Source organism: Vipera ursinii (assembly GCF_947247035.1).
Source record: "Vipera ursinii genome assembly, chromosome: 8".
Lineage (NCBI taxonomy): Eukaryota > Metazoa > Chordata > Lepidosauria > Squamata > Viperidae > Vipera > Vipera ursinii.
This window is the reverse complement of record NC_139519.1, coordinates 3,638,208-3,656,801: the sequence shown is the minus strand read 5'-3', so window position 1 is coordinate 3,656,801 and position 18,594 is coordinate 3,638,208. Positions and strand designations below refer to the sequence as shown.

The 18,594-nt window shown below is 43.3% G+C and overlaps 1 protein-coding gene across 1 annotated transcript in view; it reads left to right on the top strand.

The window, feature by feature from the left end:
• The window catches only part of ANTXR1 (ANTXR cell adhesion molecule 1), a gene marked incomplete at its 3' end in the record, with an annotated part of 168,815 nt that overhangs the window by 36,907 nt on the left and 113,314 nt on the right, over positions 1-18,594 (top strand). The window contains exons 6-9 of the mRNA XM_083368341.1: positions 1,209-1,288; positions 5,899-5,967; positions 8,599-8,679; positions 17,357-17,417. Coding sequence (XP_083224467.1) covers positions 1,209-1,288; positions 5,899-5,967; positions 8,599-8,679; positions 17,357-17,417 — 291 coding nt within the window. The remainder of the gene's footprint in view (positions 1-1,208; positions 1,289-5,898; positions 5,968-8,598; positions 8,680-17,356; positions 17,418-18,594) is intronic.

Here is an 18,594-nt window from a genome sequence, read left to right as displayed (position 1 = left end):
GCCCGGCGCTGATCCTGGGGATTCTGTCCAGCCCCCATAGCCCTGCAGAAGTGCTGATCGGCTTGTAACCACGCGTGCCAATCCTGGGGCTACTGCTGAGCCCCAACAACCCTGCAGCTCCATCTCTCTCTCCCTCGGGCTTCTGGGATGCTGCCGCCACTTCATCTCATTCCCCTCCCCCGCTACCATTGGTCTAGGATGGTTGTGTACCACCAGTTAGGTGCCGAAGTACCACCAGTGGTACGCATATCACTGGTTGAAAAGCCCTGGACTAGAAGACCTCCAAAGTCCCTTCCAGCCTATGAATCTATGAAGTGAACTTGGGCCCACCTTGCCTTTGCACAGATGCTTGGTACCGTGTGTACTCTCTCTCTCACACCAGGCGACCTCAAATTACTTTGTGCGCACTTCTAACAAAACTTTCTTCTGTCCCTTTGGCCCGGTTTACTGTGAAGCAGCCTCTCATATTCCTTCTGTAACACCTGAATCCCCAGATAGTCTGGAAGGGACCAAGCAGGAACTGCAACCTCAGGCCATCAGCTCTACAGTTTTGTCCTTGGGCAGGCAGCCATTAAGATATCACTCATGCACCTCTGCTTATATTTTAAAAATCATTTATGTTTATATCCCAAAAGTAAACATATAGGTTAGATAAGCTGGATGCTTTGGAAAACATGCTAATATATTCACTACAGAATGACATCTGCTTTCCTATGAAATGTGCGTATGTTGGCACATCTTCAAGTCATTCTGGACTCTTGGCAACTGCTTGCCCAAGTCTCCAAGAATTGCCGTTTCCAGTCTGGTGCCTCTACCAAACTGGCTCTCTTCTTGACGTTGACCACATAGATGAGTCCCTGCAGTTCTCTTGGCAACATTTTTAGAAGTGGTTTGGCATCGCCGCTTCTTCCCAGGCCTGAGAGGGGGACTGGCCCAAAGTCCTGCAGCCAACATCCGTGCTCAAGGTTAGAACTCAGTTTCTAACCACTGTATTTAACCACTACATTAAATATTTAGTTGTTTGTATAAACTTGAGTTTGCGCAAATATGACTGCCTACGTGTAGGTAAAACATGAAAGAAACTTCTGTGACAGTTTGCAAACAGCACCCGATAAGCAGCATCACGCTCTGAGTAAAACAAGATGGCAGCTGGCTGTTCCATTGTCCTTGACCATTAATTCTACTTCTGGAATGGCTTCCCTCATCAGGTTACAGGACCGCCAGTGTCATTATTGCCTTGACGGATGGAGAACTTCATGAGGACCTTTTCTTCTATTCTGAACAAGAGGTAGGAGCCTTGCTTTCAAAGTCTGTAACCGTGTCCCTCGTATAAATCCAGAAGCAGGTTGTTTTTAAAATCTCAACTCCTACTGAAACCTCAGTCAAACAATGTCCATAACCTCTTTCTTGGTTTAAGCACTTTTGTGGGAGAGGAGACTGACAGAGCTTCTCCTTTGCAGATAAAGCCCAGACTTTCTACCTCTTGGGGTTTCTCAGGAAAGGAAAGGAATGAATACTTAGGGTCAACATGTTAATTTATCTTGGATTTGCAGAGAGAGGGAGGGGGAGAGGGAGGGAGGGAGGGAGGGGAGAGAGGAGGGAGGGAGATCGGTGAAGTTGGTGGCACATGTTTGCAGACAGTGTTTTGTCTGTCTACCTCAGAGGCTCACAACTGGCATGTCCTTTTCACTCGCCTGGACTCAGCTTTATTTTTGGAGATTGTTGCAATCAAGAGAACTTTGCCCAGACAAGCTTGGAGCCACAATCTGACAGTTCACAAGCTCATTTTACAGGGAGATGCATTAGAAGGGCAGAATACTGTATAAATGTTTAAATAAAGTAAAAAAATGCAGATAAACTGGCTTTTCTCTTGGGAAGTGACAAGAGATTTGCATGGCACTTGATGTCTTTTAAGACATTATTGTATTAAACCTCTCCTATAACTGCACTGCACCGCCATCTTTGCATCCCCACTTTGCAAGGGTTGGAGGGGACAAATCTATTTATTTCAATGTTGGTATATTTTTTTTCTTCCCATCTTATCTCCCATCAACCAGCTTCTGCTTCGTTATTTTTTCCCCCAAGTCTTCATGAGCATTCATTTTGTTTCCACACAGTTCTGGGAAGCACGCATTAAGAAAGCTCATGATGAAATATAAACCCAATGAATTTCTTTCCCATCGTTACCCTAGGGACTTTCCCAAGGAAATTGTTGCTGTTCCCTTCCCTTAACTGTCATCTCTGACTGCAAAAATTAAACACTTCAGGATTCAGCAGATGCATTACAACATCTTTAGAAGGATGAACCAGAGGATATGGTGATTTTTTTTCAATAACACGAATCTTCAGGGCTGTCACCACAGCTCTACAAAAGGGACTAATCTGGGCTCCAAGATGGGGAGAGCACATTAACTTGGCTCTATTCTAATAAATAAGGTCTCTCAACAGCAGAGGGGTAGAGACTTCTATCCATGCATAACTTGGCCTTCCTCAATCCAACACCTTCCAGATGCTTTCAGGAATTCTTAGTCTGCAACACATCTGGAGGGCATTAGATTGCACAAAGCTGTCATGGCCTATCCTTTCTGTCTGAAGCATTTGAATGGAATTGGCTGGATTTATCCGCCATGTCTTTTTTTAGGATGCTTGGGAATTGAGCAGCCTTAAGTGGGAGAAGGCTTACATTGTGAGATGCATAATTTCAGCCCTCTTCTAAAATCGTAATTATTGTTGTGCAGAAAACGCAGACTGAATTCCCTCTCTCCTGTCTCCCCATCATTTCCATTCAAGAGAAGAAGCTCCTGACAATTTTTTAAAAATTTAATTCCCCGAGAATATGATTCTGAGGTGAACAAGAAACCAGGTGAACAACCAATCTTGCATTAGTACAGTACCGCAAACTGCAGCTTCCCTAATTAGTAGATTTCAAAGAGAAGCATCAGGAGAAATATTTTATTTTATTTTATTTTAGTATTGTATTGTATTGTATTTTTTATTTTATTTTATTTTATTATTATTATTATAGAAATTGGGTAGCCAAGCAGGGAAAATGGAAACAAAATGAAGCAGGGGAAGAAACATAAGGAACCCCAAACTGCAGCCATAGCTGCCAGCTAAAATAATAAAATAATTGAAATGTATTTTTTTTAAAAAAAGGAAGTAGACAAGCAGAAGTTTCTTTTGTGGGGAAAGGAACCTTGGTAAAATTAGAAGACCTCTTTTAGTCTAGCTCCTTTGGTGGTTAAGGCACCTGGTTCAGAACTGGAAAGTGTGAATTGAGTTTGGCCTTGGATACAAAGGCAGCTGGTGACCTTGGGCCAGTCCTTCCTTAAGCCTTCCCAATTCATGTCATCGCCAGGAGTCAACATCAACTCAGTGGAACAAGGGGGGAAAATTAAATATGCATGCAGTGAGCCAGGGAAGTACAACAGCGGGTTCTCCCTAGTCTAAATATGTCCTCCTGAACATTAAATAATAAATAACAGAATCAGAGAGTTGGGAGAGAACCTGGAGGCCGTTTAGACCAGTGTTTCTCAGCCTCGGCAACTTTTAAGGTGTGTGGGCTTGAGCTCCCAGAACTCCGCAGAACTAAGAGACTAATTCCATAAAGAAAATTGGCGCATACTGTAGTCCCATTGGAATCTGTCTGTGCGTTTGTTTTAAAATAGTCAAAGTCATCCTTGTTTGCTAGCAAAGGGCTGGTTTTGTGCAGACGCATGCTTCGTTGCTCTTGATTGCCTTTGCAATTTGATCAAGAGGCTTTCCATGATCTCCTGCTCAGACAGAGGCAGCATCAGCATCTCCTCCAAGGCCAGATTCCCCTCCTGGATCTGCCTGTCTCCCTCACGCAGGGTGGGGTTGACAGTTGGGGCCAGGCTTTGCCCTAAGTGGGGAGAATGCATTCCTCTCCAAAGGAATCAAACAAAAGATGTTCCCCACCCCCTTTCACTTTACCGGTCATTAAAAGTAGCGGAGGAGGCAGAAACAGTGGAAGAATGGCCAGCTTTACAGATCTTCAAAGAGAGATTAATAGGCCACAGGCCTCTCTCACATTGCTCCAGTCCAAAGGGCTGTGGTGGAGGGCAAAAAAGCCAGCTGCCCTCTTGAGTCTCCGTGGGACACTCTTCCAGGATATATAAAATTGGTAATGTCCTGTGCACGTTTTATTGGCATCCGGTAGAAACGTAAGGATGATGCATCGGGCCGCAGATAAAATGCAATTCTGCCAGGTTTCTCCCCTGGACCAAAAGCTGGGCTGTGCTAAACAGAAAGAAAGTGCCTGCAAGAGCAATTTTGCAGAGAAGGCAGAATGTTGCACCCGAAGCACCAAACAGGGAATGATGCCAGCCAGTTAGAAGAGCAATGAAGGAGTGGAAGGAACAAGGACGGGAGGAAAACACCTTCCCTTCAGGGAAGCAGATGGGTTCAAAGATAACGCCAAAGGTATTCTGCTGTTCTAGATTCCCCCTGCGACCTGTGCAATACGTTCAGCGGATTTTAAAAAATTACTTTGGCAAAGGGTGACATAAGAATGCAATAAGAAGACAAATGCTCAAATGAGCATTCACTGTTTCTAGAAGCTGCAAAGAGGCTCCACATGAAGAGGCACATCCGTAGTGCTGCGCTCACCAGCCGATGCCGCCGGATCCCCTGGTATTGCTCTTTGTGGCCGTGTCGTTTAGCAATAAGGGAGTCAAAGAATCAGACAAGGGATCAGTAAGGATCCATCCTCTGGGCAACTGCTCTGGAATTTCCAAGGGCAGCAGATTCATTGGAAGCGGTTGATTAAGAGCAAATCCCACCAACCCACCCACCCCTGTGCATCCAGCTCCCTCCTCTCCCATCTTGTGACCAAGATTTGACTTGGATTGTATTGTCACTTTATTGGGCTTGGAATATTTGTTTGTGATGATTTTGATGTTTTTATGCTGTAAGTCGCCCAGAGGCACTTTGAAACGAGATGGGCAACAAATAACTTTAATAATAAATAAATAAAATAATAAAGAAATGTAATAATAAAGAAATAAATGTAATAATAAAGAAATAAATGTAATAATAAAGAAATGGGGCCAACTGACCCCTGATTGGCCCTTGCTGTCACATAATTCCTATTGACATTAAAGCCCAATGTCCGTGCCTGGAGCATCCAGAGTGGGCGAAAGGCATTGGAGAAAAAAACAATGTATTATGAGTGGCAGCTTGTCATGGCAGAGGCCTTCTCCAAGCTGGTGTCTCCAGATCTTTGGAAATGCAAACTTGGAAAGTTTTAATCCAATGTACAGATAGTCTTTGACTTATGACCACAACTGAACTCAACATTTTTGTTTCTAAGTGAGTTTTGCCCCATTTTAGAACCTTTGTTACTACATTGTTAAGTGAATCACTGCAGTGATTAGTAACTTTAGTTGTAAAGCGAATCTGGCTTCCCCGTTGACTTTGCTTGTCAGAGGGTCGCAAAAGGGGATCACATGACTTTGGGAAACAGCAACCTTTGCCGAGTGTCTGAATTTTCATCACATGACCATGAGGATGTTGCAACATAAATCACTTTTTTCTAGTGCAGTTGTAACTTCGAACTGTCACTAAACAAATGGTTGTAAGTCGAGGACTACCTGTACTGTATAAGGAGGGCCAGGAAGGATTACATAAAGGTGAAGCAACTGCATTCCCCTCTGCTTCCCTCAGTCTGAGACTCTTTTTAAATCATAGTTATGGGTTACATCCCAAACAGAACGGCAATCCTAACATGTTGAATATGTTTTTTTCTTCCGGTTGAGCTGGCAGATAGGTGGGTGAGATGGGCCAGGAGATAGAATGGTAGCTAGGAAGCCCCATCTGAGAATGACTGTTCCTTTATGCTGGGTGGGCTGCAATCAATGCTTTGCCCTCTCTTTCCAGGCCAACCGGTCCCGTGAGCTGGGAGCCACAGTGTACTGTGTTGGTGTAAAGGACTTCAATGAAACCCAGGTAATTTTCAATCATTTTGCATTTGGGCAAAGCTTGGTTTAAGTGTAACAGCTTTCAGTCTCATTTGAAATTGCTTTTGAGGGAGCTAGAAGTCCAGGACTGTCTGCAGGATATAGCTCCAAAATGTCAAAATAGTGGCCAGAACTGTGGAATCAAAGCCTCAACCCTTTTTGACAGGCATAACATCTGTTCCTGCCATGACACAGCCACCACCTTGATTTCTTAGATTACCCTCTTCAAAAGCCACCTCGTCTTTTAGAACGGGTGGGGAATGATGGCCCCTTTGTGACTTGTGGACTTCATCTCCCAGAATTCCTGAGCCAGCCTTGAAGTCCACAAGTTATAAAGGGACATCATTCCCCACCTCTCTTTTAGAAGATGCCCAGTTCTTGCTTTGAGCTCAAGGATCTTCCTTTGAAAAGACAGCCATCTTGCAGAAGATCTGCAGTTAAAAGAAATCTGAATCTTCTGCAACTTGAGAAGGCTTCTCAGACCTCCATTGATTCTCATGAAGATAGAGGAGGGAAAGGCACATTCAGACTTGCGAGATTTGGTTACTATACCCTTATAATAAAAATAATATTAGCTGGTGTGGCTTTAATTTAATTTATTAATATTTCTATACCGCCCTTCTCCCAAAGGACTCAGGGCGGTGTACAGGGCAAGAATAAAAACACAGAATTACAAAAGTTAAAAAATAATTAAATACATGCCCACTAAAAAACAATTAATACATAGTAAAAACCCCAATAAAATGACAGTAAAAACCCCACCAATCCCCCCTCAGGCCAGGCCGGCTTGTTCGAACAAGTATGTTTTTAGATCGCGGCGAAAGGAGCGAAGATCGGGCTCCATCCGGAGCTCAACCGGTAACTGATTCCATAATTCTGGGGCGCCCACAGAGAAGGATCTCCCCCTGGGGGCCACCAATCGACATTCTCTGACCGGTGGCACCCTGAGGAGACCCTCTCTGTGGGAACGCACAGGGCGGAGGGAAGTTGATGCCGGCAGCAGGTGTTCCCTAAGGTACTTCTTTAGATTCCAAGTATGGTCTACCTTGGAGGGCTGGCAGGAAAGAGCAGGAGAGAACATTAGTAGTTGAATGTATGAGCCGTGGTGGCACAGGGGATAGAATGCAGGAGTGCCGGCTGACTCTGCTTACTGCCAGGAGTTCAATCCTGACCAGCTCAAGGTTGACTCAGCCTTCCATTCTTCTGAGATTGGTAAAATGAGGAGCCAGATTGTTAGGGGCAATATACTGACATTGTAAACTGCTTAGAAAGGGCTGTAAAGCATTCTGAAGCGGTATATAAGTCTATGTGCTATTGCTATTGAATTCAAAAGTAGTGAAGACTGGAGCCAAGACCATTCCTTGCCCATGAAGTGTGAGTGGCTAATGCTGGACAGCAAGTAGAAAAATCTGCCAAGACAATTTCCCATTATCATCTAGATCCTAATTCCACCCTATAAATTGGAATTTCATAGAGGGGAATTTTTTGAAAGGGCTAAGAGCATTGCAAAAGCTATGGCTGGTTCCAGTTTCATCTCTCTGTGCCTACAGGCCCGCATAATATTAACCAAACATTAACCGTTCCCATCCAAACACCATGGTTTAGGTAAGGAAACCAACAATAAGTAATAGACATGATTTCTGGTTCCAGATGCTTCTCCTTAACTATAAAAGCAATGTAAGTAGACACATACACTCAGTTTTGACTGGACTTAAAAAGCTGAGCACACTCAGATTGATTCGTGCTTAGGGGGAAGTTCCCTGGAGATCCCAAGACCATGGTCTATATTGGGAGGTCACGATACATTCCAGAATCCCAGAAGAAGCCAATGGTAAACTGTGCCTGTGTTTTGGGTGTAATGGTTGAGTTTGGGCTGATAAAGATTCAGAAGATGGATAGGGAACCAGCCAGTTTCACACTTTTCTGCGAAAAAGTTCTGACATCTCTACAGACATCACAGGATGGCTGGAATAACAAACATGAAAATGAAAAATGAAATTGATCCAATGGGAAACAGTTCAGCTGCTGGAGTTCGTACAACCCCATTCCTCATATTTCAATAAATCTTGCTAAAGAAAACTTTGAGAATTAGATTGGAAAGAATGTTGGTTTTAGGCAGCTGCCAAATTGCCTGGAAGGTGCCTATAAAGACTCCATGGATCCATTCTCCTATAATAATTTAAACTATGATCCAGGTTCAGCCAGGATTCTATCGTAGTTTTTGTCAGGCTCAGCAGCTTAAGAGATGTAGAATTCCATCTCTCAGAATTCCCCCAGCAGAACTCTGAGACCTGAGACACATCTGAAAGTTGTTGAGGTTGCGAAACACTGTCCTATTATACTGAAGTTCTCTGCTTCGAGGGGTTTTGCTAATTCCCCTTCACCCCACTATGGTATTTGGAAAAACTAGAATCCTATTGTGGTGATGAGTGCAAATTCTGAGAAAAAAAATGAGCATGGAAGAAACAAAATCCACACACACATGAGTGGCAATAAAGCTTGACAAAGAGCTGTCTCCACCTCTTGCGCAATGGTCCTCTGCCTCTTGGCAGTGTCCAGCTTTTCCTTACGTCCTTATTGGCTGACTCACTTTTCTACCTATTTTTTTCTCCAAAACCAGTTGGCCCGAATTGCTGACAGCAAGGATCACGTTTTCCCTGTGAATGATGGCTTTGAAGCTCTCCAGGGAGTCATAGACTCTGTAAGTCTTGCTTACCACTGTACTGATTTCATGACTTAGTGAAATTAGCATTGTTGTTGCCAGAAACAGTATATTTATCAGCGCTGGAATATCTGAGGGCCTCCTAGAAACAGACCAGTAGCAGCCACTGAACAGAATGGCTTGGCCAAGTGGAAGAGAGATTTGGGCTGAATGATAGCTTTGAAACGATCGGGGATTATTTAGCAAAAGCAAAGACCATTAGTGGCTTTTATTCAAGGGGCTGGGGGAGTTATATATATATCATTACGAAGGCCTGCATCTCACTTTGTTTTGAAACCAAATCACCCAATACAGGGAAGTACAGTACTGCCTTAGTGAGTCTTGCCAATTTTCCACAATATTTTTGTTCTTGCTAGCATTGATGATGTTACTTAGTTTGGTAATGAAACATCTACAAGAAATCCACCCAGCTCAGAGAGCACCTAGGACTGCACAGTTCAACTACAAATATTCCCTTCTATTTTTGCTAGATCTAAAAAGAGGTTTCCAGGTATCAGCGCAAGGTCTTTTGGAAGCTAATAGAGAAGGGCATGACTCAGGGGCATCTGCAGAGAGGAGGTTAAAAGAGTCACGATGGCATCCATGACTGCTCAATCAAAACCACCATCCTGACAGTTTTTTGATCCCACAAATGGAGGCCCCTGACCTGATCCTTTCTCTAGAGCTTCTACTGCAGGACCATCACATCCAGGCAGTCCTCAACGTACGATCGCAATTGAGCCCAAAATGTATGTTGTTAAATGAGAAATTTCTTCAGTGAGTTTTGCACCATTTTACAACCTTTCCTACTATAGTTGTTAAGTGAATCACTGTAGTTGTTAAGTTAGTAACCTGGTTGTTAAGTGAATCTGAATCCCCAGTGACTTTGCTTGTCAGAAAGTCGCAAAAGGGGATCAGATGACCCCGGGACACAGCAACTGTCATAAATACGAACCAATTGTCAAGTGTCTGAACGTGGGGATGCTGAATAGAATAGAATAGAGCTGAAAGGGACCTTGGAGGTCATCTAGTCCAGCCCCCTGCTCAAGTAGGAGAACTTATACCATCTCAGACAAGTGACTGTCTAGCCCACGGGTAGGCAGCCTCAGCTCTTTTATGACTCATGGACTTCAACTCCCAGAATTCCTTAGTCAGCTGACTCAGGAATTCTGGGAGTTGAAGTCCATGAGTCATAAAAAAGCCGAGGTTGCCTACCCCTTGTCTAGCTTCTTAAAAATCTCCAGTGATGGTGCGCCCATGATTTCTGGTGGCAAGCTGTTCCACTGATTAATTGTCCTCACTGTTAGGAAGTTTCTCCTTAATTCCAGGTTGCTTCTCTCTTTGGTCAGTTTCCAACCATTGTTTCTTGTCCTTCCCTCAGGTGCTTTGGAGAATAGTTTGATGCCCTCTTCTTTGTGGCAGCCCCTCAAATACTGGAATACTGCTATCATGTCTCCCCTATTTCTTCTTTTCTTTTGACTAGCCAAACCCAAGTCCTGCAGCCTTTCTTCATATGTTTTAGTCTCCAGGCCTTGGATCATCTTAGTTGCTCTTCTCTGAATTTTTTCAAAATTCTCAACATCTTTTTTGTGATATGGTGACCAAAATTGGTTGCAGTATTTAAGGTGAGGTCTCACTAGGGTTTTATAAAGCAGTAATAATACTTCGCGTGATCTTGATTCTATACCTCTGTTTATGCAACCCAGGATTGTATTAGCTTTTTTGCTTGCTGCTGCACACTGCTGGCTCAGAGTCAAGTGATTGTACAGTAGGGCAGCAAGGTCCCTTTCACAGTTGCTGTTTTTGAGCCTGGTCTCACCTAATCTGTACTTAAACTTTGATTTTTCCTGCCTAAATGTAAAATTTTGCTTTTCTTCATATTAAAGTTCATTTTGTTGGATAGGGCCAATGGTGGGATTCAGCCAATTCGCACCACTTTGGCAAAGCCGATAGCTAATTTTTTGTTATCCAGGCCCAGAATGGACTTCTGGAAGCGGCATCCACACATAGAACCGGTTGTTCACATATTTGAATCCCACCACTGGATAGGGCACATTGTTCAAGTTTGTCAAGATCTTTTTGGATCCTGAGCTTGTCTTCTGGGATGTTGGCTATTTTTGCCAGTTTGCTGTCAGTCTGGAAATTTGATGAGTTCCCCTTCTATTCCCTCATCTAAGTCATTGATGAAGATATTGAAGAGGACTGGGCCTAAGACGGAGCCTTGTGGTACCCCACTGCTTACTTCTCTCCATGTGGGTGCAGTGCCATTGAGGATTACTTTTTGAGTACAGTTTGTCAGCCAGCTACAGATCCATCTGAGGGTGTTGTTGTCTATCCCACCTTTTTCTAGCTTACTAAGCAACAGTTTGTGGTCTACTTTGTCAAATGCCGTAAGTGTGAAAAATGGTCACAAGACATTTTTCCCAGTGCCGTTGTAACTTTGAACAATCACTAAACGAACTGTTGTAAGTCAAGGACTATCTGAAGTTCTGCAGGCATCTTGTGAGTGGTGTTTGTCTCTGTGTATTTGCAAAGTTATGCTGCCTGCAATTGTTGCTAAACCCTTGGCAGTCTTTGCTTCATGGCAGAGCACATCCTTGAGGTGCCCAAGAACTCAGCTTTCATTGTCAGCATCTTCAGATCAGGTTCAGCAAGGTTTTTCTCTGGAATTCTTCCACTTCACCTCTGCAAAGCTTGAATCAATGAAATTAAGCCAGGAGGAAGCTTCCTATATCAGCAGGATGGAGAACTTTGTGAGTTCTTCAAATGTCACGCCTGAAACTCCCAGTTTGCCTCACCATTAGATAAAGAAGTTGCATTTTGGCAATGTCTGGAAGACCATTGGTTCGTCACCCACAATATTACCTTAGATGAGATTAACAAGCCAAACAAAGAAACTGTGGAGCTTCTGCATCCATATGTCAGCATATCTGCAGCCCAGTACAATGAAAGAAAGAAAATTGCTTTCCAACAGAAGTTGTATTAATATCAGCTGTTCATTTACAAGGCAGGGAGAGAAGCTATGTTCCTGATCCCTCCAGTTACAAATGCTTTTACTCTAACCTGTTTTCTGGATCAGGAACCTTCTCTCTCTCCCTCTCCCCCTCCCCCTCCCCCTTGTAACTTCTTCTAACTGAACATACAAATGTGGTTACAGCACCAGGAGAAAACTTACTGGACGAAGACTAATCTCTTAACTTTTCACAAGGAGATGATTGGAGAAGTTTATAAAGAAAAACTGCTGGATGGCAAACATTATTTAGCCTGAAGGGAAAACCAAGATATACTTTCCTCTGCAGGTGGGGAGAAGTTGGCTACACCTAGTCCTTGTTCATCATTGTCTGTTTTTGCCAGGTAACAAATGGCTTCTCTGCCCAAAAGGTACCAGATGTATCTTTTTTTTTTTTGCAAAGATGCACTGAAATCCCTATCATAAAGAACAATAGCTGTTTAAACAGTAGCTGGAAGAGTGGTGAGCATGTGGATTCTGCAGGTATGGTCAGAAAAGTCACAACAGTCTGGTCACAACAGTGTAATAGAGGTGTCCCCTGGATTTTTTATGTGCAGATTCTCTGTGTCAGCACCAGTTCTTCTCTCTGAGAGTCACCCCTAAAACTCCCTTTTGTAAATTAAAAGCAAATTATTTTTTAAAAAATAATAAAGGTGTAATAAATGTAAATAAATAATTGTGACATAACAATTGGCAAATTGCATCATTTGTCATTTGATTCTAAATGTGTAGATCAAGCAGATGCAGGTGGGGGCCAGCAACACCCATGAAGGAGCATAAAAGACTGAATCAGGCAGTGCCGGGGGGGGCATTGAAGAAGACCCCACTTTACTGTGTGTGTGTCATGCTCCAAAGGGCGGAGCTTATAGTGCAATGCTGTGGTGCTTCTTTCACGTTTCAGATAAAAGGTGCTGGGACACATGGCATCTATGGCAAGCCCCACTGGCAGCTTCCATCTGCATCCATGGGAGCCATTTTATCATGCCAATGACACAAATGGCATCCTTGTGTCCCTCAAGTTCTAGGTAGGGAACTCAATCATGCCGTGGTGCCATTATTTTGATGCCATTGCGGGTTGTCCCTGATTCTTAGGTCCACCTTAGCAAAGAGGTATGTATACATCTGTGTGAGTCATTTCAGCTCCGCCAAGTCAGACGCGGTGACTCAGTGGGTTAGGACGCTGAGCTTGTCAATCAGAAGGTCGGCAGTTTGGCGGGTCGAATCCCGAGTGCTGCGTAACAGAGTGAGCGCCTGTTACTCGTCCCAGCTTCTGCCAACCTAGCAGTTCGAAAGCACGTAAAAATGCAAGTAGAAAAATAGGGACCGCTCCGGTGGGAAGGTAACAGCGTTCCGTGCGCCTTTGGCGTCTAGTCATGCCGGCCACATGACCCCGGAGACGTCCTCGGACAAGCGCTGGCTCTTCGGCTTTGAAACGGAGATGAGCACCAGCCCCTAGAGTCGGAAACGACTAGCACGCATGTGCGGGGGAATCTTTACCTTTATCTTTAAACATCAGAAAAAAGACATAGGGGCCTCCATGGCACCTTCTGCCTTTCTGCAGAAGCCAAACAGGACTTTAGAACTTTTTACCCTTCTCCTGTTCCAAAATGAAGTTTCCCATTCTTTTTCTTGAAAAGAATCAGCTGGAATGAGATTTTGGGGATGTGTGGGCCATGTAAATAAAATTAGCTGGCTACTCCAGATAATCACAACGGAAGTCTCCATGCTGTGACTCACTCCAAAGTCACTGGCTCAAAGCGAGGGATGCCTCTTTCTGGAAGTTTACATGCTGCTTTTCCCAAAAAAAGTTCCAAATTCTTTTTTCTGCTGCAGTGATTTGTATCTTTCAGACTGGATTTCATCTAGCTCGGCCTTGAAGATTTGTGCCAGGTTTAATTTTGTGAGTGAACATAACATAAAATAAGAAGTAAACCTGATTTGAGAATCACATCCAGACACATCTAAGGAACCCAGCGAGAAACTAGAATGCTTGCCTAATTTTGGTCCTCACAACTGCATTTTTTCCCCTCCGTGGCTGGTTCCCCTCCCAACAGCTCCTGCTTCACCCTAGCCATTCTTTCCCTTTCTTCTTTCTCCCTTTAAGGGTATTCCGGGGCCTGACGTAGTTAGAAAAGTCTGCTACTTTTCTTCAGTTCTCTCATGGAGACCTTGTAAAATGGTATTGTTTCATCTGCATCTTCTGCACACAAGTGTTGAGGGCTGGTGATGGTAACCATAACAGTCCTCGACTTATAACAATTCATTAAGTGACCGTTTGAAGTTACAATGGCACTGAAAAAAGTGACGTAGGATCATTTTTCACATTTACGATCGTTGCAGCATCCTCCTGGTCAGGTGATCAAAATCCAGAGGCTTGGCAACTGACTCACATTTATGATGGTTGCAGTATCCCAGGATCATGGGATCCCCTTTTGTGAGCTTCTGACCAGCAAAGTCAATGCAGAAACCAGATTCACTTAACAACCAGGATACAGGTTACAGTGATTCACTTAACATCTACAGCAAGAAAGATCGTAAAAATGGGGCAAAACTTACTTAATAACTGTCTCGCTTAGCAACAGAAATTTTGGACTCCATTGTGGTCGTAAGTTGAGGAGCACCTGTATCTTCATTCAAAATTTGAGTTGTTCCTTATCACACGGCATCCCTAAACAGGACGGCCTTCGTAATGTTTTTGAGCCAAAGGGGTGAGGAAATTCCCCATCCGTTCATGTCAACCCTACCACCAGCACGCATCCTTCTTCTCCTCGTCCGTTGTCCAGGTGGACAGCTGCTGGTCCAGGGCCTCTCATGCCTTGGAATTTTAAAAGCGCTTTCTCCTGCCTTTTCCCATTCTTTAGCCCAGCGTTTTTAGATTTCACAGTTTTTAGGTTTCCTGAAATTTTGGGAGTCGAACTCCGCACATCCGAAAATTGCCAAGGTTGAGAAACAGCCCAGGAATAGCAGCAAAGACCAGCGGCTGATGACAAATCATGTTGCTGAGAAGAGGGAAAGCCCATTTTTTTTAAAGTCCCAATTTAAATCCAACTTGAGGTTCAAATACCTGTTTCGGCCCATCCTTTCCTGAGCAGTCGGCTTGTTGCCATAGGCCCTCTTCAAGCCCCCATCATTTCCAAGGAGGCAGGTTTAACACAAATCAGGATAGCTCTGCTTTCGTTGTTGTGCTGAGCCAGACGAGCAGGTGCCCACTTGGAAGTTATGATGGGGGGGGGGCAGAGACTTGGGCTTTGAAGATCCTGCCAGTTACCTGGATCCCTCTCTGCATCCCAAACCACGGTTGGCTTTTCCTTCCCAAATGATGTAGGGCCCTGGGGGAAGGTTTGACAGAAAGCCCTGGTTGGTTTAGGTACAGATTTGAGGAACAATCTTCTTCCCATAGATCATTGCATGTTGTAGCCATTGTCGAGATTAGATGAATTGGAAGGAGACCCACAAACACCCCAAGAAAATCCATTCTTGACCAACAGCTGGATAGATTCTCCTTTCGGGGGAAATTTTCTCTGTATAATCCTCCAAGTTCTTTGAATCTGTTTCTGCTGTCCCTATTTTTAAGTACTTTGGGACTGTCTTCACCACCAGGTCATTTAAAGGTCTAAGACAGGGGTAGACAACCTCGGCTCTTTTATGACTCATGGACTTCAATTCCCAGAATTCCTGAGTCTAAGAGATTCATTCCAACAAGAAGCTAAGTATGGATACAGTTAACCTTTCATTGAAATATGGAGGCTTCTCCAGCTGAGCCAATTGGTGATTAAGAATTGGACCAGTTGCCCTCAACTGTGGCGGCACTCTTAGGGTCAGTTCCTTTCCCTGTCCCAGCCTACATCGCAGGGATGTTGTTGTGGGGTTAATGGGAGGAGGGAAGGCTCTGTACAGGGCCTCGAGCTCCTAAACAAAAGGCAGAATAGCAGCATAATAAATATTTACTTAGTATATAGCCAATATATTGCACAAGTTCAGAAAATTATTATTATGAGTAATCTGGAGTTAATTTCATAGTATGCTGAAAACTTAATTCAAGTCCAAGGACCTAAGAATGATGAAGGTGGCACCTGAGGATATAGGCAGTTCCAAGCAAAGTGGCTCTTTTTGTGTAAAATAGAGTGTTCAGGTGTGGTAAATTCAAAATTTTCAAATTTTGAGGGAGTTCTTTAGGTATTGCTTCAAGTGCTTCAATCACAATAATTATAATAATATATACATTATTATTATTATTATTATTATTATTATTATTATTATTATTATTATTAAACTTTTATTCATAAAACATGAAACTCAGTCAACTGAACACTCAAACTGACTGGCACTAATGGTTGACATGGGTTGCTGCCAGCATCCTAGGTATCAACCAGGTATCTCCTTAAAATGTTCTGAGTAGTGCAGTTTTTTGTAGCTTTGCTGGAGTGATTGCAGGAAGCTGCAATTTCTTGATGTATTTTGCAGTTTTTTGTTTTTTTGTTTTTATCATTATTATTATTATTATTATTATTATTATTATTATTATTATTATTATTATTATTATTATTATTATAATATTGTATTATTCATTATAGTTAGCCAAATGTTTAGCATTTAGCATTTTTTGTTCACCTATCAAGTCCTTCCCAATGACCTAGGATATTATTTGAAGGTGTTGAAGAATTATTATTTACTTATTAAATCTATATGCTATTTGACTTCCACCAACTCTGGTTGAGTCTATAATTGCTAAAATATTTAAGAACAGTGAACAATACAAAAACACAGAAGCAGCGTAAGACAAAAGAACGACGATGGCAATAAACTATCGAACCCAAAGAGAACAAAAGGGTAGAAAAGAGCATCGTTCTCTCCAAAGGCCAAAATGGGATTAAACTGGAATAGTGAATTGTGTGAATCCAGTCTGAGAGCATTGCCTTTGCTTTTTGGATGCTGTTAGTCCTTAATGTGTGTTTGTTTGCTTGCTTGCTTACTGACATAATGACCTAAGTTTAAACACCACTCCTGTTATCGCCAAATCTGGCAACCAGACACCATGACCTTAAAACAAAAACTTGGGCACTGAGGTGCCATCACACAGAGGAGGACAGGGTGTGATGGCACCTGATGCCAGTGTACAAATCGCAGCATTTACACCACAACATTGCAAACAATAAATATGTTGCCTTTTCTCCCTTGCCAGGGGCATGGGGGAGGGGGGGGTCAAAAGGTGTCGCAGCTAGAATGACCAACGGCCCACCTGTGCCATGGGGCTTTGCTCCCTTTCCTGCGGTCCCCATCTTGACTTAGCTGAATGCCATCCTGGAGACCTCTCCGTCCTTACTGCCCCAGGTACCTCGGGTGATGAAGTCAGCCCATCTTTTCCTTGCTGAGTATGCAAAACATTTTGCAGTGTGGAAAGTAGTTTGAGTATTTCTGGAGCAGAAGGGGGGACAAGGTCCTAGACCTGGTTTCTTTGACCATTCCTGATAGGGTTTGAAGCCGAAGATGCAGGGAGGATGGGGCCTCTCCTTCCATCCTCCAAGGCTTTTGACTTTCGGACACCTTTAACACAAGTCCTTTTGGGTTTAGCCATTAAGACATTCCAGCCTTGAGCGGCTCTGGGAGATCTCCGTCTGGATGCACCCAAGATTCCTAAGCCATTTTATTCTTTCTTGTGCCTTCTAGATTCTGAAGAAATCTTGCATTGAAATCCTTGCTGCAAAGCCTTCCAGTATTTGTGCAGGCGGTGAGTTTACAATGGGATTTTTTTCAGCCTTTCTTGCGTTGGGGAATGGGGTCTCAGAGGGAAAGCAGTCAGCTGTCTTCTGGCACTCTGGGGGAAATTTTCCTTGGCACAAAAACGCCAGAAAATTCCATCTGTTGGTTGTCAGCTTGCATTAAAAAAAAAAGAAACTTGATTTGATCTATTTTTAGAGTTGGTTTTCATTTAGGGCAGACAGGCTCTGACATCTCAAGCTTCATTTATAAGATATCGGGAGGCCAATTAATGGAGGTTTTCACCTTCCCCACTTTGGCTCCAGCCCAAATCTCCTCTCTGCTGTGCCTTGGCTAACGTTTGAAATTCTGAACAACCAAAAAAGTGCAGATCCCATCGTCCTCCATCTTGGCTTTGTCCCTTTTCAAACTTTAGCTTCCCTGCCTGGAAAAATAATCAGGATTGGGGATGGGGGCACCAATTCCACATCCAAAGGGTTGGGAGCAAGAGGAATAAACTGGATTCAGGGATCTTGCTTGGAATATGTAAGACTAAATAGAGTGTGAATCAGCCTTGCTTGGAAAGCCACTCCCAGGCCCAGATACTGCTAGGGAGAGAGACTGTGATAGCTGGAGATTGCAGTTTCTCCTCTGAGGTGGGACTTTTGCGTGGACACAGAACGTTTTGTTGGTGCGACAGAACTTCAAGATCTCTTGGAGGGGGAAAAAAGCATATCATGTGGTTCTTATTTATTGATCAGTATTATATTTGTACAGGTAGTCCTTGACTTAGTTCGTTTGGTGATTGTTCAGAGTTACAACAGCGCTGAAAAGAGTGACATGGCAAGTTTTCACACAACCATTGCGGCATCCCCACAATCATGTGATCAAAATTCAAACACCTGACAACTGATTCATCTTTATGATGGTTGCAGCATCCTGAGGTCATGTCTTCCTCTTTTGTGGCCTTCTGACAAGCAAAGTCAACGAGGAAGCCAAATTCACTTAACAACCATGTTACTAACTTAACAGCTGCAGTGATTCACTTAACCACTATGGCAAGAAAGGTCATAAAATGGAGCAAAATTCACTTAGCAAGTGTCTCATTTAACAACAGAAATTTTGGGCTCAGTTCTGTTCGTAAGTCAGGGACTACCTGCATGCTATTGAAAGACTCTCTGTGATGTACGGTACCAAATAAAACCCAA